We start from the raw sequence: 23035 nt of genomic DNA on the forward strand, positions 1-23035 counted from the left end.
TGTATTAACCAATGGTGTGAGCTACAATTAAACCCGAGATCATGTGGCAAAATATCGGCAGTTTCGTATCGCCGAGCCCAAAGATATCCGACTCCGACGATGTGGGGAAGTCGGGGAGCGGGGCTTCCCCAGCTGCTGGACGGTCTGGTCCCTAAAGATGATGTGGAGAGAAATAGAAGAATGATTCGGTTTTTGAGTGATTCCCGTGTGTAAATCATGATTGAAATGGGTATTTGTTTTTACTGATAGTAGGGATAGTGAGTGTGCCCGCATTGTATCAGTATGGCATCACTGTATCGGATTGGTATTCTAATCCATGGATGTTATTCTGAGGCTGTGATTGGATGGATCTATAAACCAAAGGCATGCGCATCACCAAGTTTCTGATTGCTAATAATTTCTCCATCCTCTAATAGCTGCTTGTTCTTTAGAGCATTGGCGGGTAAATTTTCAGAACCCAAAAAGAAAGGAATCCAATGATGGCTGCTCTGCCCCAAGGTCGATCCACGGTGGAAATGTGTAAATGTGGGGAGGTTGTGGGAGCGGCAATGATTTTTCCCGGCCTCGTCATATCGAAGCAGCTCCGCTAAATGCGACGGCACAAGAGCTCGAGGGTTCCAAAATTTAAAGATTCACTCTTCGCCCCTACATCCTGACGCTTTCAGATCTTCTCTTCCTTTTTTAACCTCCTCATCACCCCCGAACCTTCCCCTTCCCCTCACCACCTTACCTCCGCACATATCCGACACAATGGCATCCTCACCCCAAGATTTGAGAGTCGCCATCCTGGGCGCGGGAATGGGTGGCTTGACCACTGCTCTTGCTTTGGCTCAGCGTGGTTTCAAGAATATTGATGTATATGAAAACGCGCACGATCTTGGCTTCGTTGGTGCCGGCATCCAGCTCGCCCCGAACATGGCGCGAGTCTTGGACAATCTTGGTGTATGGAAGCCCATTGAGGCTGAAGCTGTGAATATCTCTGAGACTTCCGTCCGAGGTGAGCATTATCAATTGCAAAATAAAAAAAACAATACCAATATACCATTGGTAAACAAGAAACAACGGGTCTAATCAAATATTACAGAGGGCGCAACTGACAACGAGCTCGCACATGTGGATTTGAATTATATCGAAGAGACCTACGGCTACAAGCATATGGTCGGTCACCGCGCATCGCTGGCCGATGGGCTGTATCAGGGTTGCTTGAAGCAGTCTGCCATTAAGTTTCACTTCGCTGTTACTGCAGAGAGTGTCGACTCGTTCGGCCCCAAGCCTTCGTTCACCGCGGTGCCCCGCGATGAGACTCAAAAGCCGTATAAGGTCGAGTGTGATGTCCTCCTTTCTGCAGATGGTATTAAGAGTCAAACCCGCGTGGAGATTCTCAAGCGCTTAAACGTCGATGTCGGCGTCAAGGATACCAACCAAGCCGCCTACCGAATCATGATCCACAAGGACCAGATCAAGGACGACCCTGAGCTTCTTGCTCTGATTAATAACACCCGCGTGACTCGCTGGATTGGCGAGAAGCGTCATATCATCGCCTACGCCGTTTCAAACAACACCATCTACAACCTGTCCACCACCCAACCCGACACCAACTTTGCTGCTGCAACCAACGCCACCTATACCACCAAGGGTGACAAGGGTGCAATGCTGGGAGTCTTCTCCGACTTCTGCCCAATGGTGCAACGTATGCTGAACTACGTCCCCGAGGGAGAGGTTTGCGAGTGGAAGCTACGCGTCCACGACCCCCCTCCCTACCTGGGTCCATGAGCAGGTTGCCTTGGTTGGCGACGCGTGCCACCCAACTCTGCCTCATCTTGCCCAGGGTGCCGCCCAGGCCATTGAGGACGGTGCTGTTCTGGCCGTTGTTCTCGCTCGTCTGCCCGATACCACCCCGGAGTCTATCAACAAGGCCCTCCGTGTCTATGAGAAGGTCCGTAAGGGCCGCGCTGAGGCTCTGGTCGATATGGCTTCCGCCTCCGGTCGTGCTCTGCACTTGGGTGATGGTGCCGCAAAGGCTGAGCGTGATCGTCAATTCGCTGCTCTTCGTTCTGGAGGTGGAAAGGGTCCTGTCCCTGATAAGTGGGCCGATGCTGATGTCCAGCGTGAGATTTATGGCTTCGACTGCACCAAGGTTGCTGAGGACAACTTCGAGGAGTACTTTTCGCAGCTGTAAGCGCTTCCTTTTTTTATTTTCTTTGAGGCATTTTTGGGACGTCTTTGGCTTTACACTTTTCGATTCTTTTTGAATTATACACTCTTCATGTATATCTACGACATTTGCACAAAACAAAACATCATGACTGTTCATTCAAGTTTCATATCATTCGGACTGATTCGGACTGAGATATCCAATTTACTAAAATGTATTGAATTTAGGAATAACACTGATAGTACTCAGGCACGACTATAGCCTAAGTGAGGAATCAGGAAGATACTATACGATTGTTATGAGAGGGATATCTACTCCTATTTCTACTGAAGATAAAGATTTTGAGTAGCGGTTTTTGTGATTTTGTAAATAATTAACTGGAAAATATTCTGCATTTTTTACTTCTATGCAAAACTCTCAATTATTGTAAGGATTATCCAAGTATTTACCAACTATGTACTGCCATGTAGTTAGTTGCTACCGCGGGATCGATGGCCCCCGCCGTTCTCCAACTTTCCCCAACATCAACCCTTCTTCCTCTCTCCATCTCCACCCACAAGCTGCCTCGGTCTCTGCCTTCAAGGCGCAAGGCAATGCTACAGAGCCTAGCCTCAACTGCATTTGGATAGATGCCGTTCCCGGGAGTAAGTCGATTTCGTCCTATTTTGCTTTACAGGGCTAACGGCCTTCATTAGACCCCGTCTCCATTTCGCCTATCGCGCCGCCAACCATCGACGCGTAGGGGCGCCGGCCCTCAATTCTCCAACTCCCCTCGGTTTCTCCTTTCCCAGTCGACTCCGAAGAAATATAATGAGCTCGAAATTGACGACGAAGACGACAATGATGCCCCGCCTTCAACTGCCAGAGCTTCCCGAACCCCGGCTCCGTCGCATACCTCTCTTCCCCACCTCATCGACAGCGAGAGGTGATTGAAGACTCCGATAATGACGATGTATACACAGAAGAAGGAAACCTCCAATATGAACGCGACAGGGAAGAACCGGCCGGTGATGCTATCAATAGCACGCCTCCAGGTGAACCCGTTACGCCCGGACTCTTCGATGCGGAATTCGACGCAATCTTTGCGCCAGAAAGGGTTGGCAAGAAACGACGCCGGCTGGAGACAAGTGAAAGGCTTTCACTAGGTCAAAAATCAAGACAGCAAGACCCATTGCCTCCGCCATCACCGGAACCGTGTCAGCGACCGCCGATTTCGCTCGACTCGCCTGCTCCCCAACCAACAGTTAGTGCAATGCCCCGAGAAATCGCCTTACAAGGGACGCCCGCTGCTCGCAGCAAATTCATCGGCCCGGGGACATCGACGCCTAGTACGATGAACACACCATTTCGCAGCAAGCCCCGGTTTATGCTCTCGATGAAGAAACCACCGAACACGCAGCCTACATTCCGAGGCGAGACACCATTCGCTTCTCAGCCCGCCTCGCCGCCAGAAAGACGTAAACCAACTTTCATCCTTCCCCGCTCTCCATCGCCTTCTGCTGCAGCGCAAGATATACCGGCCCCTTTCTCTCCTTCCTCACGCGCACTGCGTCGTCGCGGTCGACCTCGCGCGGGTGCTGAGGTTTATGCACCGGGTGGAATGGCCGCGGAAGTTCGCAGCTGGATTCTAGAAATGGGTTCGAAGCGTGATGCAATTTTGAATCCAGCCCTGCAACCGAATCAGAACCGCGACATAAAGCGGTACCTGCTAGCTGTCCGTGTCATACATGCCAATCAGGCAGTTCTCAGTAGTTCTGGCCCGTTGGCCTTCATCCAAGCCGAGAAGATAGTCGATGGATCCCAGTCGGAAGGAGGTGGAGGTGAAATTATCCATATTATGACAATGGGACTGCCGCGATCCAAGCCACCGTCGCGTGAAACTGACTCGCGTTCTGATACCGTTCAGGCTGTCACCATACAGACAGGTGATCTACTGGGTATACATCAGGGCCTTGCTTGGAATCTCGAGCTTCATGGGTTCCAGCAATTGAGCTCTTTGTCGTGTCCAGTCGAAGTACCTGGGTCACTTTCCCTTGAAGATGGCGAAGGCAGCTCTTCCAAAAAGGAATGGCTTATCGCTATGGAGTGGGATATTCTCGAAGCCTAATGCTGGCCATATTCAAGTTCGGATCATTCCTTTTCTGGCAATAAATATCAATTATGTATAACAAAGTTATCAACCCCGATATTCTTTAGAAGATTTCAGGGAATACAAGTATTTCTATGGCTGTCGCGTGCTTGACATGTGATATTATCCTATCGCAGAGCACTGGTACTACCAAGTACTACCAAGGACACCTGGGCAGAGCCTTGGATTCCGTGATAATGCAGGTAGCACATGCATTGTCTCCGTTGTCAGACACGTCACCCCGCCACTAACAACCCAGCATGGAACAGCGATCCTTTCTCTAAGTTCCACTGGTCTAAAGGTAAAACATCTCCCCGAAAAGCGAACGAACAACTATACAACCCGCAAAGGACAAAGCTAAAATGCTGAATATCAAACACGAAGTACTAGAGAAGCGAAGCATTCGCATTCTCGCCGTGCCGCCCATTTCACCGACCCTCCTTGGCCTCCCAGCTGAACTCCAGCTGCATATTATCTCACATCTCGACTACCCCTCATCGCTAGCTTTATCGCAAACGAATAAACAGCTCCGTTGCATAGTCCCAGTGCAATCGCCCCGAACGTCGGCGCAAAAAATGGCATTTTTGAATGCGGTGGAAACATGGCAGAAGTATTTCAAGTTCCAAAGGACTCGGACTCTAACCACGTCCACGCTCACTAGCTGCGTTCCGAGTCATTGACTAATATTTTTATTTTTCAAAACCATCGCAGAAACAATACCAAATTCGGCTGCAAATACTGTCTAAAGCTCCGACCAGGCCACACCTTCGCCGACAACCAACTGAACGGCAAACGTGGCAAAAGAGGTCTAGAATGTGATCGCCGTGTCTGTCTCGATTGCGGCTTTCGCAAAAGAATTTATCAACCAGGACAGCCAATCGTTGTAAATGGCCGGGAACAGATTCTGTGTTCGCTCTGTGAGGAGAGACGACGGTATGGATTATACTGTATGCTCTGCTGGCGGTGCGAGAACTGCTTTGTCAAGTATAACATGCCGAAGATCCCATTTCATACGAGTATGGAGCAGTATATCAGACAACATGGGTGCCCGCGCTGTTCGCATCATTTGGAAGACTTGGGTGGCCCGGATTTGGAATCGAGGGTTTCGTTTGAAGAGGTTTTGTTGAGAATGAGGATGGCGAGGGAGGAGGGGGATTTAATTGAAGAGGTGCCTACTCCTTCAAGTTGGTATGAGGATTATCGCTGAGAGGCCTCGGGAATTTAGCAAAGGACGGCGTTCAGAACTTGAACTTCAAATTGAATCTGAGCCTTGGAAAGGAACGTTCAAAGGACGCTGCCAGTGTCTAGGTGCATGGCATTAATCAGGTACTAATTAGTACTATACCAACTCCAACGGACGTTGGAAGATTGCAAAGGACTTTGATAACTTGAATGGGACATGTTCAACTTTTTGATTATGTGCATAATCTGGGTATATTCTAGATGCAGATAAATAATACAGGTTAAGATACCTCTCCGATGCAACCATTAATCCTTGATGGCCTTCAATGCGTCCACAGCGACATTGCATCCCCAGCGGATCAGCTTCTCTTCTTTCTCAATCACAAGATCGCTCTTGGCGACAACCTTGCGGATGAAGAAGATGAGACCCTTGGCGATCTGAGGTGTATCTTGAGCACGCAGGAAGATCTGCATCAATGACTCCTCGTCTCTGGTCGACTCCTCCGAGGCGTCCTTGTTGGCCTTCTTCTTCTTATTGGCCTTCTTGGTCTTTTGCGATTGTTGCATGACACTGATGAGCAAAACCTCGACAAATGTTTTTGTCTTAGGTTGCAGATAGGCGAAGTTGAGATTCTTGAGAACGCCCAGCATCAGGCTCCCATCGGCAATAAGCATACCGAACATCTTAGCCAAGTTGACGACAGACTTCATACTGACACCATTCTCCTGATCATCGGGGTCAAAGTTGTCCTCATCTTCATCATCTCCTCGCTCACCCATCCGCTTGAAGACGTTCCATAACGCAAACATGAAGGACATCTTGATACGTCGACCCATATCTCCACAGAGCCGGCGGGAAATAAGGGTGTAGTAAGGGTTATGTACCTCCTCTTCCATGGCGCAGTGAATTAGTACCCGGGAAATCTCGAATTCTTGTGCACGCTTCAAGCGGAGCTTCATTAGACGAACATGCGCATCTTGGAAGTCGTTTGCAGACATGATGGCCACGAAGATCGATCGGCGAACATCAGTATTCATGCGGTGTGCTTTGGCGAGATCTCCAAGGTCAGGCTCAGCTTCGCTGTCGTCATCATCTACCGCAGTGTCGTTTCGTGTTTGGACACCAGCCAGTTCCTGTCGCGCTGACACCAGCGGGTCTTCTCTCCAGCTTGCGCCAACCAACCACCATTTGCCCTTTTTGGAAGAATCGTGAATGTCGGAACGGGTAATATTGATAGGCTCGGACGCGCGGATCACGCGAGAGTTGTTCATTGAACCCAAGATCTTGCGCATTTTGGTGATATGTTCGGACGTAATGCTGGCTCCGATACCAGATTTGACGCGGTTGTTCTTCAGATCGGTAATCGTCTCGATCATGAACTTTGTTCGCACAGACAAACTCGACTCGCCAGCCTTTGCAACTGCCGGCTGAATGAGCAAGACAATGTCCTTTAGAGCAGACGGGTCGTCTTGTCGAAGCTGGGGACCACAATCTGAGGATGTATTAGTAAAGAAAATATTGGATGCCTGTTCAAGAAGAAATACTTACTGCGAATGACCTTGAGCAGTAGTTCGGTGTTGCTCTCTGTGATCTCTGCTAGGAAGAGACGAATGTAGTCGAAGATCAATGGGCTTCCGATAACGTGGAAGTTGTAGAGTTGGGCAAGAAGAGAGACGAGGTTCATGCCCTCTTTGCCTTCGAAGCCTCTCCCCTCGTCGCCTTCGGCATCCAATGTCTCGACAACCCTTTGCACGATTTCCGCACCAAAATCCATACCCATGATTTTGTACAGAGCAGCAATGAAACCGGCATGAAGAACAAGGAAGGTGTCCTGGAGCACCGACCTCTCGCAGATCAAGCCCATCAGCAAATCAATGATCGTTGAGGTGACATGCTGACGTGGATAATCACGGTAGAGCTTCTCGAATTCGGCGAGAATAGAGATCAAGTTGGCTTCGGAGAGCTTGTTCAGGTGTCCTTGCGCCTGTCGCTTGAGCCTCGTGAGGGATTCGGTTTCAGGGTCCTGGCGCGCACGCAGTGAAGGTGGAATGTACTTCTGGCCTGGTGTGACGTCTTTCTTGGTTGGAGGCGCAATGTATGGGTTTTCGCGCTGTTTGGGAGGGGCGTTTTCCTCGGGGTCGAAACCGTCGAATTCACTGTCGTCGTCTGAGCCAAACACCTCATCATCGAGATCCACCTCCATGTCACTGTCACTTTCGTCTCCCCCTTCGTCGATTTGAATAGCTGCCGCTTGACGCTCTTGAGCCTTTTGTCTTTTGCTTTGCAACCAATCGTCTGCTTCACGTTTGCGCTTCTTGCTATCGTCCTCGGAATCCTCCGCCAAGTTACCCATCAAATCCTCCAATCCGTCCTCTGCGAATGACTTCGGCAATTTTTTACCCTTTTTGAGACCCAGCTTCTTTTCCAAAGCTGCGATTTCCGCATCGTCCTCATCTAGCTTGGATTGGACCTTTGATGAAACATGTCCACGGTCGTGGATATCATCGTCAGAATCACTTTCAAATTCTTCCTGGGCGTTATCGGATTCTTCTTCGTCTGTATCCTCATCAAGGTAGTTTGGTTCGCTATCGTCGGATTCTGTGTCTTCCATCTTATCCAATTTGGCCGCTGACTTTTGTTTGATCCCGGATGCCTTGGAGGCAGGCTTGGATTTGCCTTTCGGTGCATCCTCAACCAGGTCGAATGCGTCCCCACTATCCTTTTTGTTGTCTTCCTTCTGGGGACGCTGATTTTGGCTTCGAGCCGGCGGGGCTGGTGGTCTCCTCGACTTCTTCTCCGTTCGCTCGGCTTGTCTGCGTTCTTTTCGTGAGGTGGGACCATTCTGTTTTCGCTTCTTTTCGCCGTAAGTGTCCCTGATTCCCAGCTCCGATCGCAGATCGCGAGGGAGCGAGGTAGTATTGTGCATTGGGCGAGGCATGATTGTGGAGGTTGTCCGAATGGTCTTTCCTTCAAGTCTTGAAGTCTTTCCATTCCAAAGTCCATCGGGCGGTGGCAGATCCACTTTTTCTGCCAGGCGGTGACCCACCCCCACGAGACTTGGGTCCATCGTGACTGCGAGTGGCCTCAAGCTAACCAACTTCCTTTCTATCCAGCACTTCTGCACATTGATCTCGTTATGGCACCTCACCTTCAAGCCGATGAGGTAAATTTCCCTTCCTACTTTCGAGATTTCCTATCGCCGGAGAATTCGGTTTCACACCGCAATTCCTCATCACAACCGGACACAAGACTATCGCACCGCTTCCATTAATCATGTATCGCTAACATTGGATATGTCTAGTTCTTCTCATCCCTCACCGATCTTCTCGCAAAGACCACACAAAAATCGCGAGGCTCTGTCACTCTATCCCAGAAACCTCTCATCGATAATATCACAACCACCCAGCCCTCCATCCTTATCCGTGCCACCGATGGAAACACAAGCGCCCCGCGAACCATGAAAGATGGCAAAGTTGTCAAGACCAAGGCCTCAAAGGCTACCAAAGTCAAGTTCTCCACAGTCGTTCCCGCAGACCAACTCGAAGCTTTCTACACCCGGTACGCAGAGATCTGCAAGACAGGCATGACCGGCCTGAAGAAGCGGGATCGCAAGCGTAAGGCGAAAGGCAAGAGCGGTGCGAAGGCTGCAAAGGCTTAGGTTCTTCTGCATTGATACCCCCTTTTCCTCTTTACGATGGCGCCCAACGGCGGTTTGTTTTTGTACTTGACCTAGTCTAACATTCCGGCGGTGGCTTTCGCTCTTTCTTGCATTTACTCGGCGTTCTAATGGTGGCTCTTATTCAAAAGAAAAAGCCCTTTGATCTGATGTGGTTCCCTATGACCTTGTTTTCAAGGTGTACATACTTTTCTATGCACCAATGTACCTAACGATTCATTTGAAGCTGGTTTCTTTTGATTCATTCATAATTCGTTCATTTCTGTATGGTGTAGTTACACTGGCTACATCATTGGAAAGCGACGATAGTCTTTCCTCGCGGAAGGTGAAGATGGACTATCCCACATTAAGTGAAAACTGACCCTGACCTGCCTCGAAATGGAACAGCCACTTGGTTCCTTCATACTCCTCCCGTACCTTTACGTTGACAGGGAAATCGCCGTTCACGGGACTCATGCTGGAAGCAATGGCCATCGTATTGATTGGGGGAACTTTCCAGACACTGCCAGCAGGATCGATATCATACCGCAACGCCATCATGGCCGCAACGCCCAGGATCTCCGTGCTGGCAAAATGGCGTCCGGGGCAGATAACAGGCGCCATGCCGAATGCCGTAAATCCGCCGGTACGCCGAGGCTCTTTCGAGGCAGCGTTTGAAGGGTCGGCCTGCAGGAATCGTCGCGGATCGAACACCGTTGCGCTACCGCCCCAAACATTGGGGCGTTTGCCGATGGCACTAGCTGGAATTGAGGCTAAAGCCCCCTTTTTGAGAAGGTACCTATCACCGAGCAGCGTGTCCTCGATGATGTAGCGCAGCGTGATTGTAGTTGTACGCCAACGAAGTACTTCTTGTAGAAAGGACAGGGCAAGTGGGCAGTGGTCCCTGATGGCTGTGATATCGATTGTATGCGTGCCGTCCTCTGAGATAGAAAGTGCGTTGAGCTTGATCTCAGACCGGAAATCAGCCAGAAGCTGCGGGTTTGAAAACAGCTCGAAAAGTGCCCAGAATACTGCTGGCACGGTGCTTGATACGAAGGCCAATAGCGCAGGTGCTTCTAGCTTCGTGAAATCTCCCAAGCTCATGCCCTGTTTCATTGACTTTTCGTATCGCATTTTAGTCAATGAAGATGCTTCTTTGATGCCGTGCTTCATGTAATAAGCATAGAAAGCGCGAGCCACTTTTCTGCGCCCCTTCCAGGCCTTGCGTGCTGTCAGCCATTGTAGGAAGTTGGGAAGTAGGGTGTGCAAGTTGTTCTCGAAATCCCTGTCAAAGTCCAAGTTGTTAGCATGGCACTTCTTCTTTGGAAGATGGGATATTCACCCTCATCACCCGGACACATACCAGAAGGCCTCGACGACTTCGGCGTCATTGTAAGGGTTGTTGAATGGACCATATGTTGCTCGAGTGCTCGCAACGGTGATCATGTTTCGGACCCATCGATATAGATCCAGGTTGGGAGTATCTCGAAGTTCATCAAGATATGTCTTCACATTTTGCATCATGATCGAGTTCATTTTGTCCAGCGCGTCTCCAATTAGATTCGGGGCCATAGCGTGCATCATTTCAGCGCCCAGTCCGAAACCACCCTCGTGTTTATTACAGATGAGGCGCACCGTTTCCTCATTGTCAATACCGCTGAATGCATTGATACTGAATCTGTTGACAGGGTCGAAGGTGAGAGTCTTCTGATTGCGTTGCATCTGACGAATGACTTCTGTCGAAGAAACGAGATAGACTTTTGTGAACAGCAAGTTCAAGGTGAAGATTTCATACGTCGGATTCTCGTTGCTGTGAAGGTAGACAGTCAGTCAGTCAATCCATTCATCTTGCCCCGAGGGGTCAGCTTCGAAACTTGAACGAATCACGTACGCAGTTTTATGCCAGTAAGGAAGACCTTGAAACATCATCCCGAGAAGATGACCGATCACTGGGATTTTGCTCGGTAGAAACGGTGGTTCACGGGAGTCATGCTGCAGCTTGAGACTCTGGAATACTATGAGACCCAGTACCGCAACAGCCCCCAGAATGAGGACATGGGTCGTTTCAAGCATGATGTTTGCTTCGACCGAGTGTGGGATCCAACGGCCTTGAAATCACAGGTTTCGTGAGAGATGTGCTTTGAAACTGTTGTGAAGAAACACTCACTATGAGGGCACACCGAAAAAGGGCGAAACCGGAGAAGAGAATTGCGACGAGAAAAGACTAAGTGAGGCTATCCCGAAGTAAATCTAGTGGTATACTACTTCTGCATACAACGACTGGCTATCCACTTGTGGGCCATCAGAAGCGCTGATTGGTAGATCGGAGTTACAGTGGAGAGAGCCCGCTACGGGAGAGCACGGAGAGACCGGGGGATTGTCTACGAGAGTGCCTAGTATTTACATAAGGTATGTACCTAGGACCTAGTATGGGATCCGTGCCACCTCGCTTATCTGCTCTAATGCAGAGACCCTGGATTTTCTCGTCCAAGGTTACTTCCATTATTGATTGCATTTTGTGTGGCTTTGGCGGATGTTCTTGTGTGCTTCGGTTTCGTTTCGTTGGGCTTTTTTTTAATAGTACATTAATTATTCTTTTCAAGCCTGAGTCTTGTGTTTAAAGGAGTAATTTGTTTAAAGTGATGATTCCATGCGTCGGATTTTCGACGCTGTGAGAATAAACCGTTAGTAAATCTGTCCAACTGGGCAGATTGCTCTGAGAAATGAGTTTGAAAAATCAGAAGAAACACGTACGCAGATTTACGCAAAGAAGAAAGACCATGAAATATGGTTTCAAGCAGATGGCCAATGAGTGGGGTCTTGCTTGGCAAGAGTGGCTGCTCACGAGGGTTATGCTGCAGTCTGGCATGCATCAACATGAGTCACAGAGCTACAGCAATTACCCAAAATGAAGACAGGAGTATTTTCAAACACTGTGATCGAAGCTCACTCGGTGAGGGCTCCACGGCTTTGGAATGCCTGGTTTCGGATAGATACAATATGGAACTATAATAGCCTTGATGGGCTACCAAAGGACGGGGTCCTGCTGATAAGACGACACCCAAAAGTAAGAAACCAAATAAAAGGGCCTTGTCAAAGAAGCAGAGAAGGGGTTTGTGAGAAGGACAAAGTAAGACTGTTTTGCGGTATACTTCAACCATACAAACGGACAGCATCGGGGAGCGCTGGTTGGCCGGTTGGAATCGAAGTCGAGGTCCTGGAATGGCATTGACATTCCAATGTTGGTGGATTTCACAATTTAGAATAGCATTGAGATTGGGAAAGTGCCCAGAATACTCCCGGAAATCCGTTGGAAATATTGAAGTAGTTTTCAAAGTCCTTGACGAGGAACCAGTGATACCATGCTGCAAATGCTACTAGTAGTTGGAGGATGGAAGATCTACTGTGATAATAACATGCCGGAATATGTCGACGACTTCAAAGTCGTTGAAAAAGTTCCTCAGTAGGCCATATGTTGCCCTTGGGAGTACGTTTCCATCATGGACATGCGTCATGAACAAGGTCGGGTGAACAAAGGCGGGTGCTCGAAGCGACTATACCTCAACGGCGTCTCTGAAGCGCTGAAATGTTCCGGGTCTGTAGAAAACACAATTGAAAACCAAGTGACATGACTGAAAAGGTGAGCTTGGTCATTTGTGGAACATATGCCCTTCCATGGCAGGCAATAGTTCTGCACCCAGTACCAAAACCCCCTCAATCTTACTACCAATAAGAAACAGGAGTACTGTGAAGTTTTCTATGACAACAGAAGGGTCTTACTTCTCAGCGAGCGAAAAAAAGAGGAGTTGGAAATGATTCCACGAAGGGATTTTGGAAGTGTGTCCATCCAGAGACCCGGCCTAGAGATCGAGATTAGCATGGGCTTCCAAGAACTAAAGAAGCTCGGGGCAAACTTACTCTTCGGTTGGGGGAAATAGAGATTCCCTCCAGCATGTCCGCAGTGAAAGCTCCATGAAAATGGGGGGGGAGTATCCCCCCTGGCTAGGGATTGACATTAGCATGGGCTTCATGGAATAAGGAACCCAGGGCTTACTCTTTGGCGAGGGAAAGTCAAGGCCCCTTCAGCATGCCCGAGTCACCTCAACCCTCTCTTGAAAGAGTTTGGAAGATGTGAAATTGCCTTGATCACATTTCTCACCCCCTCCCCCCGGAGTCGTAACCACTTCTTCCTTTGCTGCGAGTGAACCATCAGGAATACGTAGGAAGTATCCCACCAGCGAAGCGTAGGGCAATATCCTGGTCACCAGACGGACGGGATATGAAGAACGATGTAGGTGTGTGTAGTGCCGATCCAATACGTTGTGGTTTCATCGCTGGGAAGATGAACGGCCAGTCAGGCTGTCCAGAGTGGCCAGGGGATTGAATTTGGAAACTTGAAGAAAACACGCACGCATATTGATGGAAGTAAGGAAGACCATAGAATAGGAACTGTACTAGCCCTGATAAGTTAACAAAGGAGTTGACGAGGTACTGCGGGAGGGAAAACACTGAAAAGGGCGAAACAGATAAAACGGCGTTGATGAGGAAGCAGAGAAGAGGGCTGTGAGGAAGGAAGACAAAGTAATTGGATTGAGGAGGAGAAGGAGGAGACAAGAAGAAGTAGAGATGGAAGAAACTAGGATCTTCAAGCTGCCTGGATGGCTTGGGAGAGTTTGAATATCAGGTTTATTCTGAATAGCAATGTATTGTTTTGGCCTAGCCAAATCTTTCATTGATTCATATGTCATGCTCGGGCGAGTAGTATAGAGCCTAGTGGTACTAGTAAATCTCCCCTTGGGTAGTCAGTCATTATACTACTAGTAGTAGTAGCGTCAAACCTACTACCTAGGTACCAAAATCCACGACACAAGATAATCTGAGGATACTAAGTACATGCCTAGGCGTGGATGCCTAAGTTAATGCCATCTGGCGGAAGACTAAGGCATCAGCGTAATAGTAATAACCATCGGGTTCATTACGCAACACTAAGGCCAGGCTTCTATTTTATCTTGTCCGGTTATCCCGATGTCAAATTAGATTGGAGAGGAACAAACTACAAAGTATCTGCCAGATCCAGCTGTGATGATAATCGGAGAGTCTTGAAACCACACAGAAGAAGCGTTGTATAAGAGGAATAGTTGTTTCCATTTCAATACTGTAATTCAACAAAAGCTATGGGGTGGCCGAAGTAATTCCGAGTGATAATTAAATGCGACGCTAGAATACAGAATCATCCTGGGAATCCGCACATTCCCATCATTTCACGCGTCACGGTCCGAGATGCAAGGGTTGGGGTAAGAGGCATAGGGCAGAGTAAATAAAGTCATAAAGATAAAGCATATTGTCACATGAAAATGGCTAAGAGGTGGGCATTAAAAGGAGGAATATGATCAAGAATTAAAACAGGGGAATAAAAAGAAAGAATGATTATACAGGGTGGGGGTGAATAGGAGGGCTAGTCCAGATCCCAAGGATCCAGCTTCCTGTTGATTCGCGCGTCCTCGTATTCAGAAGAGGATTCACGATCAAGTGGAAAGCTGAAATCATCCTCGGTGACGGTATGTTTACCGGATGATGTTGATCCTCGTCTGGATTCGCCTAGAGTCGCGTTCAGAGCGGGATTAATCACAATTCGTGCAGCCACGTGCAGTAGGACGATGAAAAGAGCGACAGGAGGTACCAGCACAAGGGTCAAGGCTTTTGAAATGAAAGATGAAGCCTCGTCTCCTGCCTTTGGCTGGTAGAGGGCGGACGAGGGGGGCATCGGGGAGACATCACGCTCTCGGGTTGCCTTTGCTCGACGACGGAACTCGTTGCTCATGTGATTGAAGTCGGTGGGGGGTGACGCCTTTAAAGCGAATGCAGACGCGGATTTTGTGGTGGAGGGAACGGCCAGAGAAGATTTCGGCGGGTCGTTACGTGGAGAAGATATTGTAGCCAGGGGACCCGGCTTCAGAACGAGAGTATCGGCGGCAGGAGGGGAATTTCTGCTTGAAGAGCCATCGACCTGTGGTGCAAAGCCATGTGTGACTGGATTGGACAGCGTCCCCTTGTGATGTGTGAGGGTGTCATTTTCCTGCTTGCGATGATGAATTTCCGGCAATTGCATGTCCATCGAGGGCGTATGCGTTGAAACAGAATCAGATGGTGACTCTGGGTCTGCTGAATGGAAAGACTCCGGTGTTGATGAGAATGAGCTGTCATGATCGGGGTCGGTGTCTATTTCTGGCTCTTGTTCGAAAATGGGTATGGATATTGGCTCAGCATTTGCAACAGTCCTAGGTACACACGCGGGCGTAGTGTCGTGTTCTGGTACAATTTCCGTTCCAAGAACCTGCATGGGCTCTTTTTCGGTTGTTTCTCCAGGCGTCATTATAGGAGCAGTCATAGACGTATGCGCAGTATCAGGTTCTAAAGGCGATTTGGATATGCTCTGCTTCCCATCGAAGCCAAGGGCGACAGGCGACATTTTAGGAGTCTCCCTCTCAAGCAGAGTGGGTGCTGCAACGGTCGTAGGGGCTTCATCGTGCTTTGGGTCGGCACTAAGAGCTTCGGGTTGCTCCAGCGCAGGAGCCGATACCTCGGTGTGATTTACTTCTAGTTCGGGCTCATCTTTGGCTGTTGTCTGAATTCCGGCCTCCTTCTTGACCTCAGGCTCCTCTTTGGCCTCGGGTTCCGAGGCAGCCGTAGGCGTTGCCTGAGGTTCTGGTACGGCGCTATGCGGCAGCTCAGTAGTGGCAGTGCTTGCAGTGAGTTCCAACTGTGCAATAGATTCTGCCACACTTTGTGTTTCAGGCGCAGAAATGAATGCTTGTTTAGCCGCACCTGTGTTAAGCTGAGAATCGATGGCGGGCTGAGGAGCGAGCTCAACCTTAACCTCTGGGATGGAAGTAGGCCCAGTCTGACCCACGGTGTCTGCCTTCTCGTGTCCCATGGGCGTGGCTTCCGAAGTTTCACATTCCTCGAGAACCGGAGCAGCGTCGAATTTGGCGAGAAGGGTGGTGAACGTCTGGGGAGTTTCGGTAGCCGATCGTCTTAGAGGCTTCGGTGGGGACGGAAATTCGATGCTGTCGAGGGGTGACGGCGGCTGGTCAGTGATCGGAACAGCATCCGATGTCGAGCTGTTACTTTTCTGGGGGACTAAAGCACAGTCGTCCGTTGCGCCTCCATCCGTATCCTCTCCGGTACTAGCGGAGTCTAGCCATTCCGATCGGGTTTCGGAGGGCGAGCCCCCCCTGACTGCTCCCTGAGGCAGGATACAGACTATCATTTCGTTCTTTTGGTCGCCAGGCCCTTTTGCGCCGCGGTGCCATCGCATCCTCGGGTAGTTCCACGGTGAAAGCGCGCTTGAAAGGACAGGGCGTTACTTCATACCGAAGAACGGTTGGTAGCGCGATTTTCAAATCCCCAACTAACCCCTTATCCTCTTCTGTCTCGTGTGGTATTTCGATGCGATAGTAGGTGAGAGGGCGAATGCGCAACACGAACTTGGACACGCCGTCGACACACCAACACTGGGAGTTCTTCAAGATCGCGTGCACGACATTCCCACACTTCAAGAACGCGGTCAAGCCATGAACGCGTTCGAGGCGAAGCGGTGCTGTTGCGACCGTTCGTTCAGTCGCCGAGCGCCATGGCAGTGATTCAATAGTATCAACGGGGTAGTCGAAATCGGAGGGGGCGGAACTGGAGGGAATCGGGGCGAGGGCTCTGGGCGCAAAATGAACGATCTTCGCGGAGGGATGATAGAAGATGACGTTTTCCGATAGTTTTGTTGGCGGCGCCGAACCACGTTGCGACAGTGGGTTTAACTTCGTTGGGAGAGTGAAAGACCGGCGGATGGTTGGCGTTTGACCCACGGGATCGCGCAGAGACTCGGACATCATCGCCAGCAGGTTTTGGCGGGTTATTTATAGGGGCATGAGGATTGAAAATCACTTGCGATGCATGGCGCGCCGTTGTGATTTGAGGATGCAGCAGCAGGGGGCAAGTTGAAGTTGAGGCTGCGGCTGCGACTGCGACAGCTTATCGCAAGTGGCCCCCCCCAGGTTCGTTCCCCAATGGAAATGCTTTTGCTGCAAGCCTGCGGGGAACATGTGATTTAGAACATGTGATTGGTGATTGCGATTTCTCCCTCAGGCCGACATTGACAGTCATGTGACTTTGCAGATTCCCAGGTCACATGATGATGTTTTCAATGGCGCCTGAAACAAGGAAAGAAGTCACGCTGTTCGCTCTTAGTTAACATTATCCATACAATACAGTTCTTGCGTTGCCCAGATTTAATCATACTGTAGGGAACCTGGGCCACTGTCACAATCCGATCCCAAAGGAAATAAGTCTGGCGATGTCCAACTTTGAACCCAATGCCGTCATCCGGGGTTTCCAGCTCGTGGTGGTTGGAAGTATGTTTTTCTTTCTTTCCTGTTGCTGGTTGGCTATTTCAGAGTCTGACCGATTTCTACTACAGCTGTTCGAGCTTTGACGAATCCGGAACTTTTCAAATATGATCACTTCCGCCAAGCTGCCCTTGCTGTGGCTGTTGGAGTGGCCATCCAGGCCATCGTTCAAATCCCAGTATCACGCGGCCCTGTTCCTCTATCCCAGCTTTACATTACTGATGTGAGATTTCTAGATCCTCACCGTCAAATTTTCCGTCTACATGGTCTCTTTTCTAGTTGACCTTAACCAAGCAACGTGGGACAACAGTCTCTTAAACGCTCTAGAATTCATTTCAAAGTCTGTTCTTCAAGTGCCTTTCCTGTTGATGACTCTGATGGGATACCTGACCCCAACTCTTGATGAAATGTAAGCTATCCTTGCCAATTTGACCCGGTCATTCAGTACTAACAGACCTGAAGCTTCATGCAATCGATCTATTGGGTAGATCGCACATACATGCAAAAGCACAAGTCCGAGAACCCCGATACTCTGCGCGCTATGTACTACCCTAATCTGGTTATGTACCCAACCAAGGGTGGCTCTGGTAGTTCGGCACCGAAAGCGGAGGCTCTATTGGCGTTTTTCAACCGCTACGCCAAGAGGGTGGGTATTCTCGTCGGTGTATATATTATCTCCTGCCTACCTTACATCGGTCGATATGTTCTGCCGGCAGCAAGTTATTATACCTTCAGCAAGCATGTCGGGTCCATGCCCGCCACCGTCATTTTCTGCGTCGGCCTAGTTCTACCCAAGGCATATCTTGTCCGATTCATGCATACCTACTTCGCATCCCGCAGTCTGATGCGAGAACTAGTGAGCTTTTCTTTCTTGTTTCCACAACTTTATGCTCCATCGCCTGACCAATTCCCAGCTTCAACCCTACTTTCGCCGCGTCAAATTCACTCCCGAACAAAAGCAACGTTGGTTCAGAGACCGCGAGGGCGTGCTTTTTGGCTTTGCGTTCGGCTTCACCATGATCCTAAAGACTCCGTTCATTGGCGTCCTCATGTATGGTGTTGCTGAGGCATCTACTGCGTATCTTGTCACCAAGATTACCGACCCTCCCCCACCACCTGCTAGCAGCGAGGGGTACGTGGAGAGTCAGGTTACCTGGGCGAACAAGCATGACTTCCTGCAATTGTCTCTTGACAAGATTGATAATGTCAATGTCGTCAGTGGCGAGAAGGACGCTGCCGAGCCCAGCCCCGCCGGCAAAAAGTTCTCATAAAGGCCCCTTTAACATGCCTTGGAACTGCAGATGGAAAATTCTGGGACCGGCACTGGACTACGAGCCTAGCGGAAGAAATCAGTCTTCTTCAATTATTTGAGATCACGATGACTGCCCTGGTAGCGTTCTCGATCTTATGTCCAAACCGCGGAAGGAACAGTAGTCTATTGTATTAGGAAAGCAAACGGTCGAATCAATAAATAGCATAGCGATATTGGCAATAAATCCATCCGCATGACAGCAGAGATAGTAGGTTTGGCGACACTTGTATCATTAGAAAAGATTGTCTTCGGGTGAAGATACAGGCCGGGTAGATGGCAACTCCTATGATGTTTTTGCCGTGCCTTCGGGATTTACTGTGACACATCAGGGACCTGGATCCGGAACGCAGTGGCGACCAAAGTACACTTCCATGTCCACCTAGTAAGTAACATTTACGACCTATGCTCAAACATTCAAGTTCAAGTTGGCAGTCATCTTTAGGTTAATCTGAGTGAACATGGAATTAAGATGGGGTCCACCCTTACGGTTCCAAGGTTACAGCGCGCATCCCCGCAGTTGAGGGCGGGTTAATTGCGATAAAGAGACATTTTCATCAAGTAAGAATTTCCTTTTGTGTTGCACCTAATACGAAAGAGGCGGAAAGCACTGACCGTGGAGATAAACCTATTCGGGCGGGGGCCCCAATCCTTGTCTACCTGATTTTACCCCTCTGCGGAGAAGCTGGCTCTTATCTATGTCTCCTCGGCATCCCATTTTCACGCTCTGCGATATTTTCGCAGTATCTTCCCATTACTTCCTAACCTCTTTCGAATTTCTTTCCCTGGCTCCTGTCTCATTGCTAAGAGGCGCGGCCATTATTACTTTACGCCACATTTCTCTACAACGACGCATCTTTGAACATGGGTATCAAGGGTATTCGCACTGCGTTGAAGGTTGATCTTGAAAAGCCGGCGAGAGATCAGCCAGGTCTACATGTAAGAATATCGATGCAAATGATCAAAAGCCCGGCAATGACTAACAGGCACGTGCATGACAGAATCGTTGGCACCCAGATGGTATGTCGCGAAGCCTTTGATTGGAATGATTGATAACATGATGCTAACCTAAATGTCAGTTCCCTCATGTGGGAAGATTGCAAACAACGAGGTTGTGAAGATTGAGTGTCTCGACTGGACGGGTGGACAAATCGGAAATAACGATTCGGCCGAGGACGTCAAGAATGTAGATCTTACACAGATCCACTACCTCTCCGGCCCCTTCGATATTGAATCAGCCGAGCCAGGCGATGTGTTGGTAGTCGAAATCCAGGATGTGCAGCCGTTCCAGGACCAACCATGGGGATTCTCGGGGGTCTTCCACCAAAAGAATGGAGGAGGCTTTCTGGACCAGCTGTACCCCAAAGCGTGAGAACCCTCGATATTGTTTAATCAACGGAAATAACTGACCAGCTGGTAGCGCAAAGGCCATCTGGGACTTTGAGGGAATTTTCTGCTCCTCTCGACACATTCCACATGTCCGTTTTGCGGGTTTGATACACCCCGGCATCTTAGGATGTGCCCCATCGGCCGAGGTTCTTGCGGAATGGAACCGTCGTGAAGGCGAGCTGATCGCAACGAATACAGTCGAAGATCGAATCGTCGCGCAGCCTCCCAATCCACTGAACGCGCATGCGGGCAGTGCTGCGGATGATATCAAGGAGAAAGTTGCCAGAGAAGGAGCCCGAACTATTCCAGTAAGTGAAATCCTTTCGCACCATATAAATGGATACTGATTTAATTCCAGGGACGTCCCGAGCATGGCGGCAACTGCGATATCAAGAACCTTTCTCGTGGCTCAAAAGTGTACCTACCCGTCCACGTGTCCGGCGCGAAATTTTCCGTTGGAGATCTGCATTTCTCGCAGGGGGACGGCGAGATATCGTTCTGTGGTGCCATTGAAATGGCCGGCGAGATCACACTCAAGTTCACCGTGATCAAGAATGGCATGGCGAAGCTAGACATGAAATCACCAATATTCAACGCTGGACCCGTCGAGCCCCAGTTCGGCCCTGGGCGCTATCTCACATTCGAAGGATTCTCGGTTGACGAGAACGGGAAGCAGCATTATCTCGATGCTACGGTCGCGTATAGACAGACTTGTTTGCGGGTGATTGAATATCTTCGCCGCTACGGATATAGCGACTACCAGATCTATTTGCTTCTGAGCTGTGCGCCGGTCCAGGGACATATCGCTGGAATCGTGGATATACCAAACGCCTGTACTACTCTTGGGTTGCCGATGGATATTTTCGACTTTGATATTCGGCCCGAAGCCGAAGTCGTGAAAAGAGACATGGGCGCATGTGCCATCACGGCTGACTAGTAGGTACTATACAGTTTTCGGCATTTCATGAAATTGAACCATATGAGTATAATTCTATTTGCTTAATTCTCCAATTTGAGTCCACCCATCCTCCTTGACATCTTGAAAATCCATCATTCTATTCGGTCCGCCGAACCTATTTTGTGTAGACTTCCAATCTCGATTCACTGCCAAATCGGGTCTCCAGCGTACAACATCCTTTAGCTCGTTCACGAGCTCACCCTCCAAAGCGTCTACAATAAAGCCCCCAACGGTAGGCATTTGCATCGCTCCATTTCCAGACCCACCCACGGCAACTAGAAGAGATGGGTGATTAGGATGTCGATCTATCAAGAATGCTCGATCCGGGGTATCGGCGTCCCAGCAGATACGAGCAAAGACGAATGGTCTCTCTGCAAGGTGCGGCATAGTATCCCTCAGAAACTCCCTAGCACGTGCCTCAGCCTCGAGAGGAATCTGCTTTCTTGCAAACGGGATACTCTTCAGCTCATCAGGACTGTGAGGATCGCGAATGAAGTTGCAGTATCCCGGGTGCTCATCGCAGATCTTCAACTGATGTTCATCCTCATCAGGTTCCATGAAAAATCCCTTGGCGACGTTGAAGAGAACGGGAAGGTTTCTATACAGCTGGCACTCCTCCGCTGTCATCTGGATATGACTCAGAGTCCAGGCAGTAGGCCGTAACTGCTTCTTGAAATCCAGCAAACGATCACTACCGGCACCTGCAGCAAGAATCGTACGGTCTGCACGGTGGATAACACCATCCGCTGTTCGGGCTCCGATGACATCTCCCTTTCCGTAGACTAGTGCTACCACATTCCCATGGGGAGTACCGGTGATAAAATTCGCACCGAGACGTTTCGCCTCGGTATATGCAGAGACCATAGCCTTTCGAGCATGAATCCACCCTGCTCCTTGGTGGCTGAACCAGCCCTTCCACCCTGGGAAGTCACCAGTCAATACACCTGGCGGCATGGTCTTGCGAAAGTCATCTGCTGTTTCAAGTGCGATAAAGTCGCCCTGGGATGTGTCTATATCTTCCTCTTTGATATGCTGGACAATCTCAGGCGTGTTCCCAGAAACTATGAACCCGGTCTCGTGGAAGTATGGTTTAAAGACAGGGTCATTTTTCCAACCATCCAGAGCGGCTCGCGTGCAAGTAGCAAATGCAATGCTTCTGGCGTCCGAATCGGGCCCTGGGTGTTGTTAGTATGCGTTTTGCAATAGCCCAGTCGAGCCTTTTTCTGGTGTCTTGTACCTTTGAGCTCCTTATGTTCCATGATTTTATTCACATCATTCCCAGCAGCGATGGGTGATGGCACAGGATATGGATCCAATATAGTCACATCTGTGTATCCTCTTCGGACCAGATGAAGGGCAGTTGAGCAGCCCCATGTCCCTGCACCAACGATTAAGATGGAGGACGAGTGATTCGGCGATGGGGTGGTCATTTTGATAGCACTGCCAGTTGAAGTTCTTGAAAAATTGTCGAGAGGGTCTTCGGGTAGAAAACAACAGACTTCTCTTTGAATGGGCGCTAAGATGCAAGCTTATCAGCGGCGTTAGGGGGCTGTCGCGTGGACCTTCCTACCCCTCAAACCTGGGGAAGCTTCTCCGCACCCGCCTGTGGTGATCCCGGTTGTTGGTATCACATTCGCGGCCGAGAAATCTCAACACCAGTCATCTCTGGCATTGAAGTTTTTCTGATTGCTTCGCTTAGAACTTCATACTTTTTCTACCCCTCACAATCTGGCTTCGCTATTCTAGATTGAGAGTGATGGTCGCAAGCCAGTCGATTTTCACTGGCCGATAGGTACACTGACCGTTACATACCGCCAGTGAGACTTCCGATAACCTTGGAACCAGATCCTACCAATGGG

The 23035-nt window shown here is 49.6% G+C and overlaps 9 protein-coding genes across 9 annotated transcripts; 5 read left to right on the forward strand and 4 right to left on the reverse strand.

Annotated features, from left to right (window-relative positions):
• Positions 1 to 750: 750 nt before the first annotated feature.
• On the forward strand, positions 751 to 2179 carry N7533_000919 (putative monooxygenase; the record flags this gene model as incomplete). The annotated part of the gene is made up of 3 exons (XM_057097569.1): positions 751 to 997; positions 1085 to 1719; positions 1778 to 2179. 3 exons carry the CDS (start codon positions 751 to 753, stop codon positions 2177 to 2179), a joined length of 1284 nt encoding a protein of 427 aa, XP_056966062.1.
• A 430-nt stretch (positions 2180 to 2609) lies between these two features.
• Positions 2610 to 4262, forward strand: N7533_000920 (uncharacterized protein; the record flags this gene model as incomplete). Its single annotated transcript, XM_057097570.1, has 3 exons — positions 2610 to 2799; positions 2851 to 2893; positions 3023 to 4262. 3 exons carry the CDS (start codon positions 2610 to 2612, stop codon positions 4260 to 4262), a joined length of 1473 nt encoding a protein of 490 aa, XP_056966063.1.
• A 1509-nt stretch (positions 4263 to 5771) lies between these two features.
• Positions 5772 to 8533, reverse strand: N7533_000921 (MIF4G domain-containing protein; the record flags this gene model as incomplete). The annotated part of the gene is made up of 2 exons (XM_057097571.1): positions 5772 to 6958; positions 7015 to 8533. The coding sequence occupies 2 exons, from the start codon at positions 8531 to 8533 to the stop codon at positions 5772 to 5774; spliced, it is 2706 nt and encodes a 901-aa protein (XP_056966064.1).
• Positions 8534 to 8602: 69 nt separating this feature from the next.
• On the forward strand, positions 8603 to 9124 carry N7533_000922 (signal recognition particle 14 kDa protein; the record flags this gene model as incomplete). The annotated part of the gene is made up of 2 exons (XM_057097572.1): positions 8603 to 8629; positions 8768 to 9124. The coding sequence occupies 2 exons, from the start codon at positions 8603 to 8605 to the stop codon at positions 9122 to 9124; spliced, it is 384 nt and encodes a 127-aa protein (XP_056966065.1).
• Positions 9125 to 9478: 354 nt separating this feature from the next.
• Positions 9479 to 11194, reverse strand: N7533_000923 (cytochrome P450; the record flags this gene model as incomplete). Its single annotated transcript, XM_057097573.1, has 3 exons — positions 9479 to 10406; positions 10485 to 10931; positions 11013 to 11194. The coding sequence occupies 3 exons, from the start codon at positions 11192 to 11194 to the stop codon at positions 9479 to 9481; spliced, it is 1557 nt and encodes a 518-aa protein (XP_056966066.1).
• A 3382-nt stretch (positions 11195 to 14576) lies between these two features.
• Positions 14577 to 17007, reverse strand: N7533_000924 (uncharacterized protein; the record flags this gene model as incomplete). The annotated part of the gene is made up of 2 exons (XM_057097574.1): positions 14577 to 16261; positions 16386 to 17007. 2 exons carry the CDS (start codon positions 17005 to 17007, stop codon positions 14577 to 14579), a joined length of 2307 nt encoding a protein of 768 aa, XP_056966067.1.
• Positions 17008 to 17468: 461 nt separating this feature from the next.
• On the forward strand, positions 17469 to 18791 carry usgS (transmembrane protein UsgS; the record flags this gene model as incomplete). Its single annotated transcript, XM_057097575.1, has 5 exons — positions 17469 to 17526; positions 17592 to 17698; positions 17757 to 17929; positions 17983 to 18376; positions 18435 to 18791. The coding sequence occupies 5 exons, from the start codon at positions 17469 to 17471 to the stop codon at positions 18789 to 18791; spliced, it is 1089 nt and encodes a 362-aa protein (XP_056966068.1).
• Positions 18792 to 19693: 902 nt separating this feature from the next.
• N7533_000926 (acetamidase/formamidase family protein) lies at positions 19694 to 21155 on the forward strand (the record flags this gene model as incomplete). Its single annotated transcript, XM_057097576.1, has 5 exons — positions 19694 to 19768; positions 19831 to 19849; positions 19909 to 20197; positions 20250 to 20526; positions 20577 to 21155. 5 exons carry the CDS (start codon positions 19694 to 19696, stop codon positions 21153 to 21155), a joined length of 1239 nt encoding a protein of 412 aa, XP_056966069.1.
• A 54-nt stretch (positions 21156 to 21209) lies between these two features.
• Positions 21210 to 22606, reverse strand: N7533_000927 (NAD(P)/FAD-dependent oxidoreductase; the record flags this gene model as incomplete). The annotated part of the gene is made up of 2 exons (XM_057097577.1): positions 21210 to 22351; positions 22414 to 22606. 2 exons carry the CDS (start codon positions 22604 to 22606, stop codon positions 21210 to 21212), a joined length of 1335 nt encoding a protein of 444 aa, XP_056966070.1.
• Between the last annotated feature and the right edge of the window lie 429 nt (positions 22607 to 23035).

Source organism: Penicillium manginii (assembly GCF_028828005.1).
Source record: "Penicillium manginii strain IBT 31320 chromosome Unknown utg000001l:1.0-3466041.0:1.0-3467806.0, whole genome shotgun sequence".
Classification (NCBI taxonomy): domain Eukaryota; kingdom Fungi; phylum Ascomycota; class Eurotiomycetes; order Eurotiales; family Aspergillaceae; genus Penicillium; species Penicillium manginii.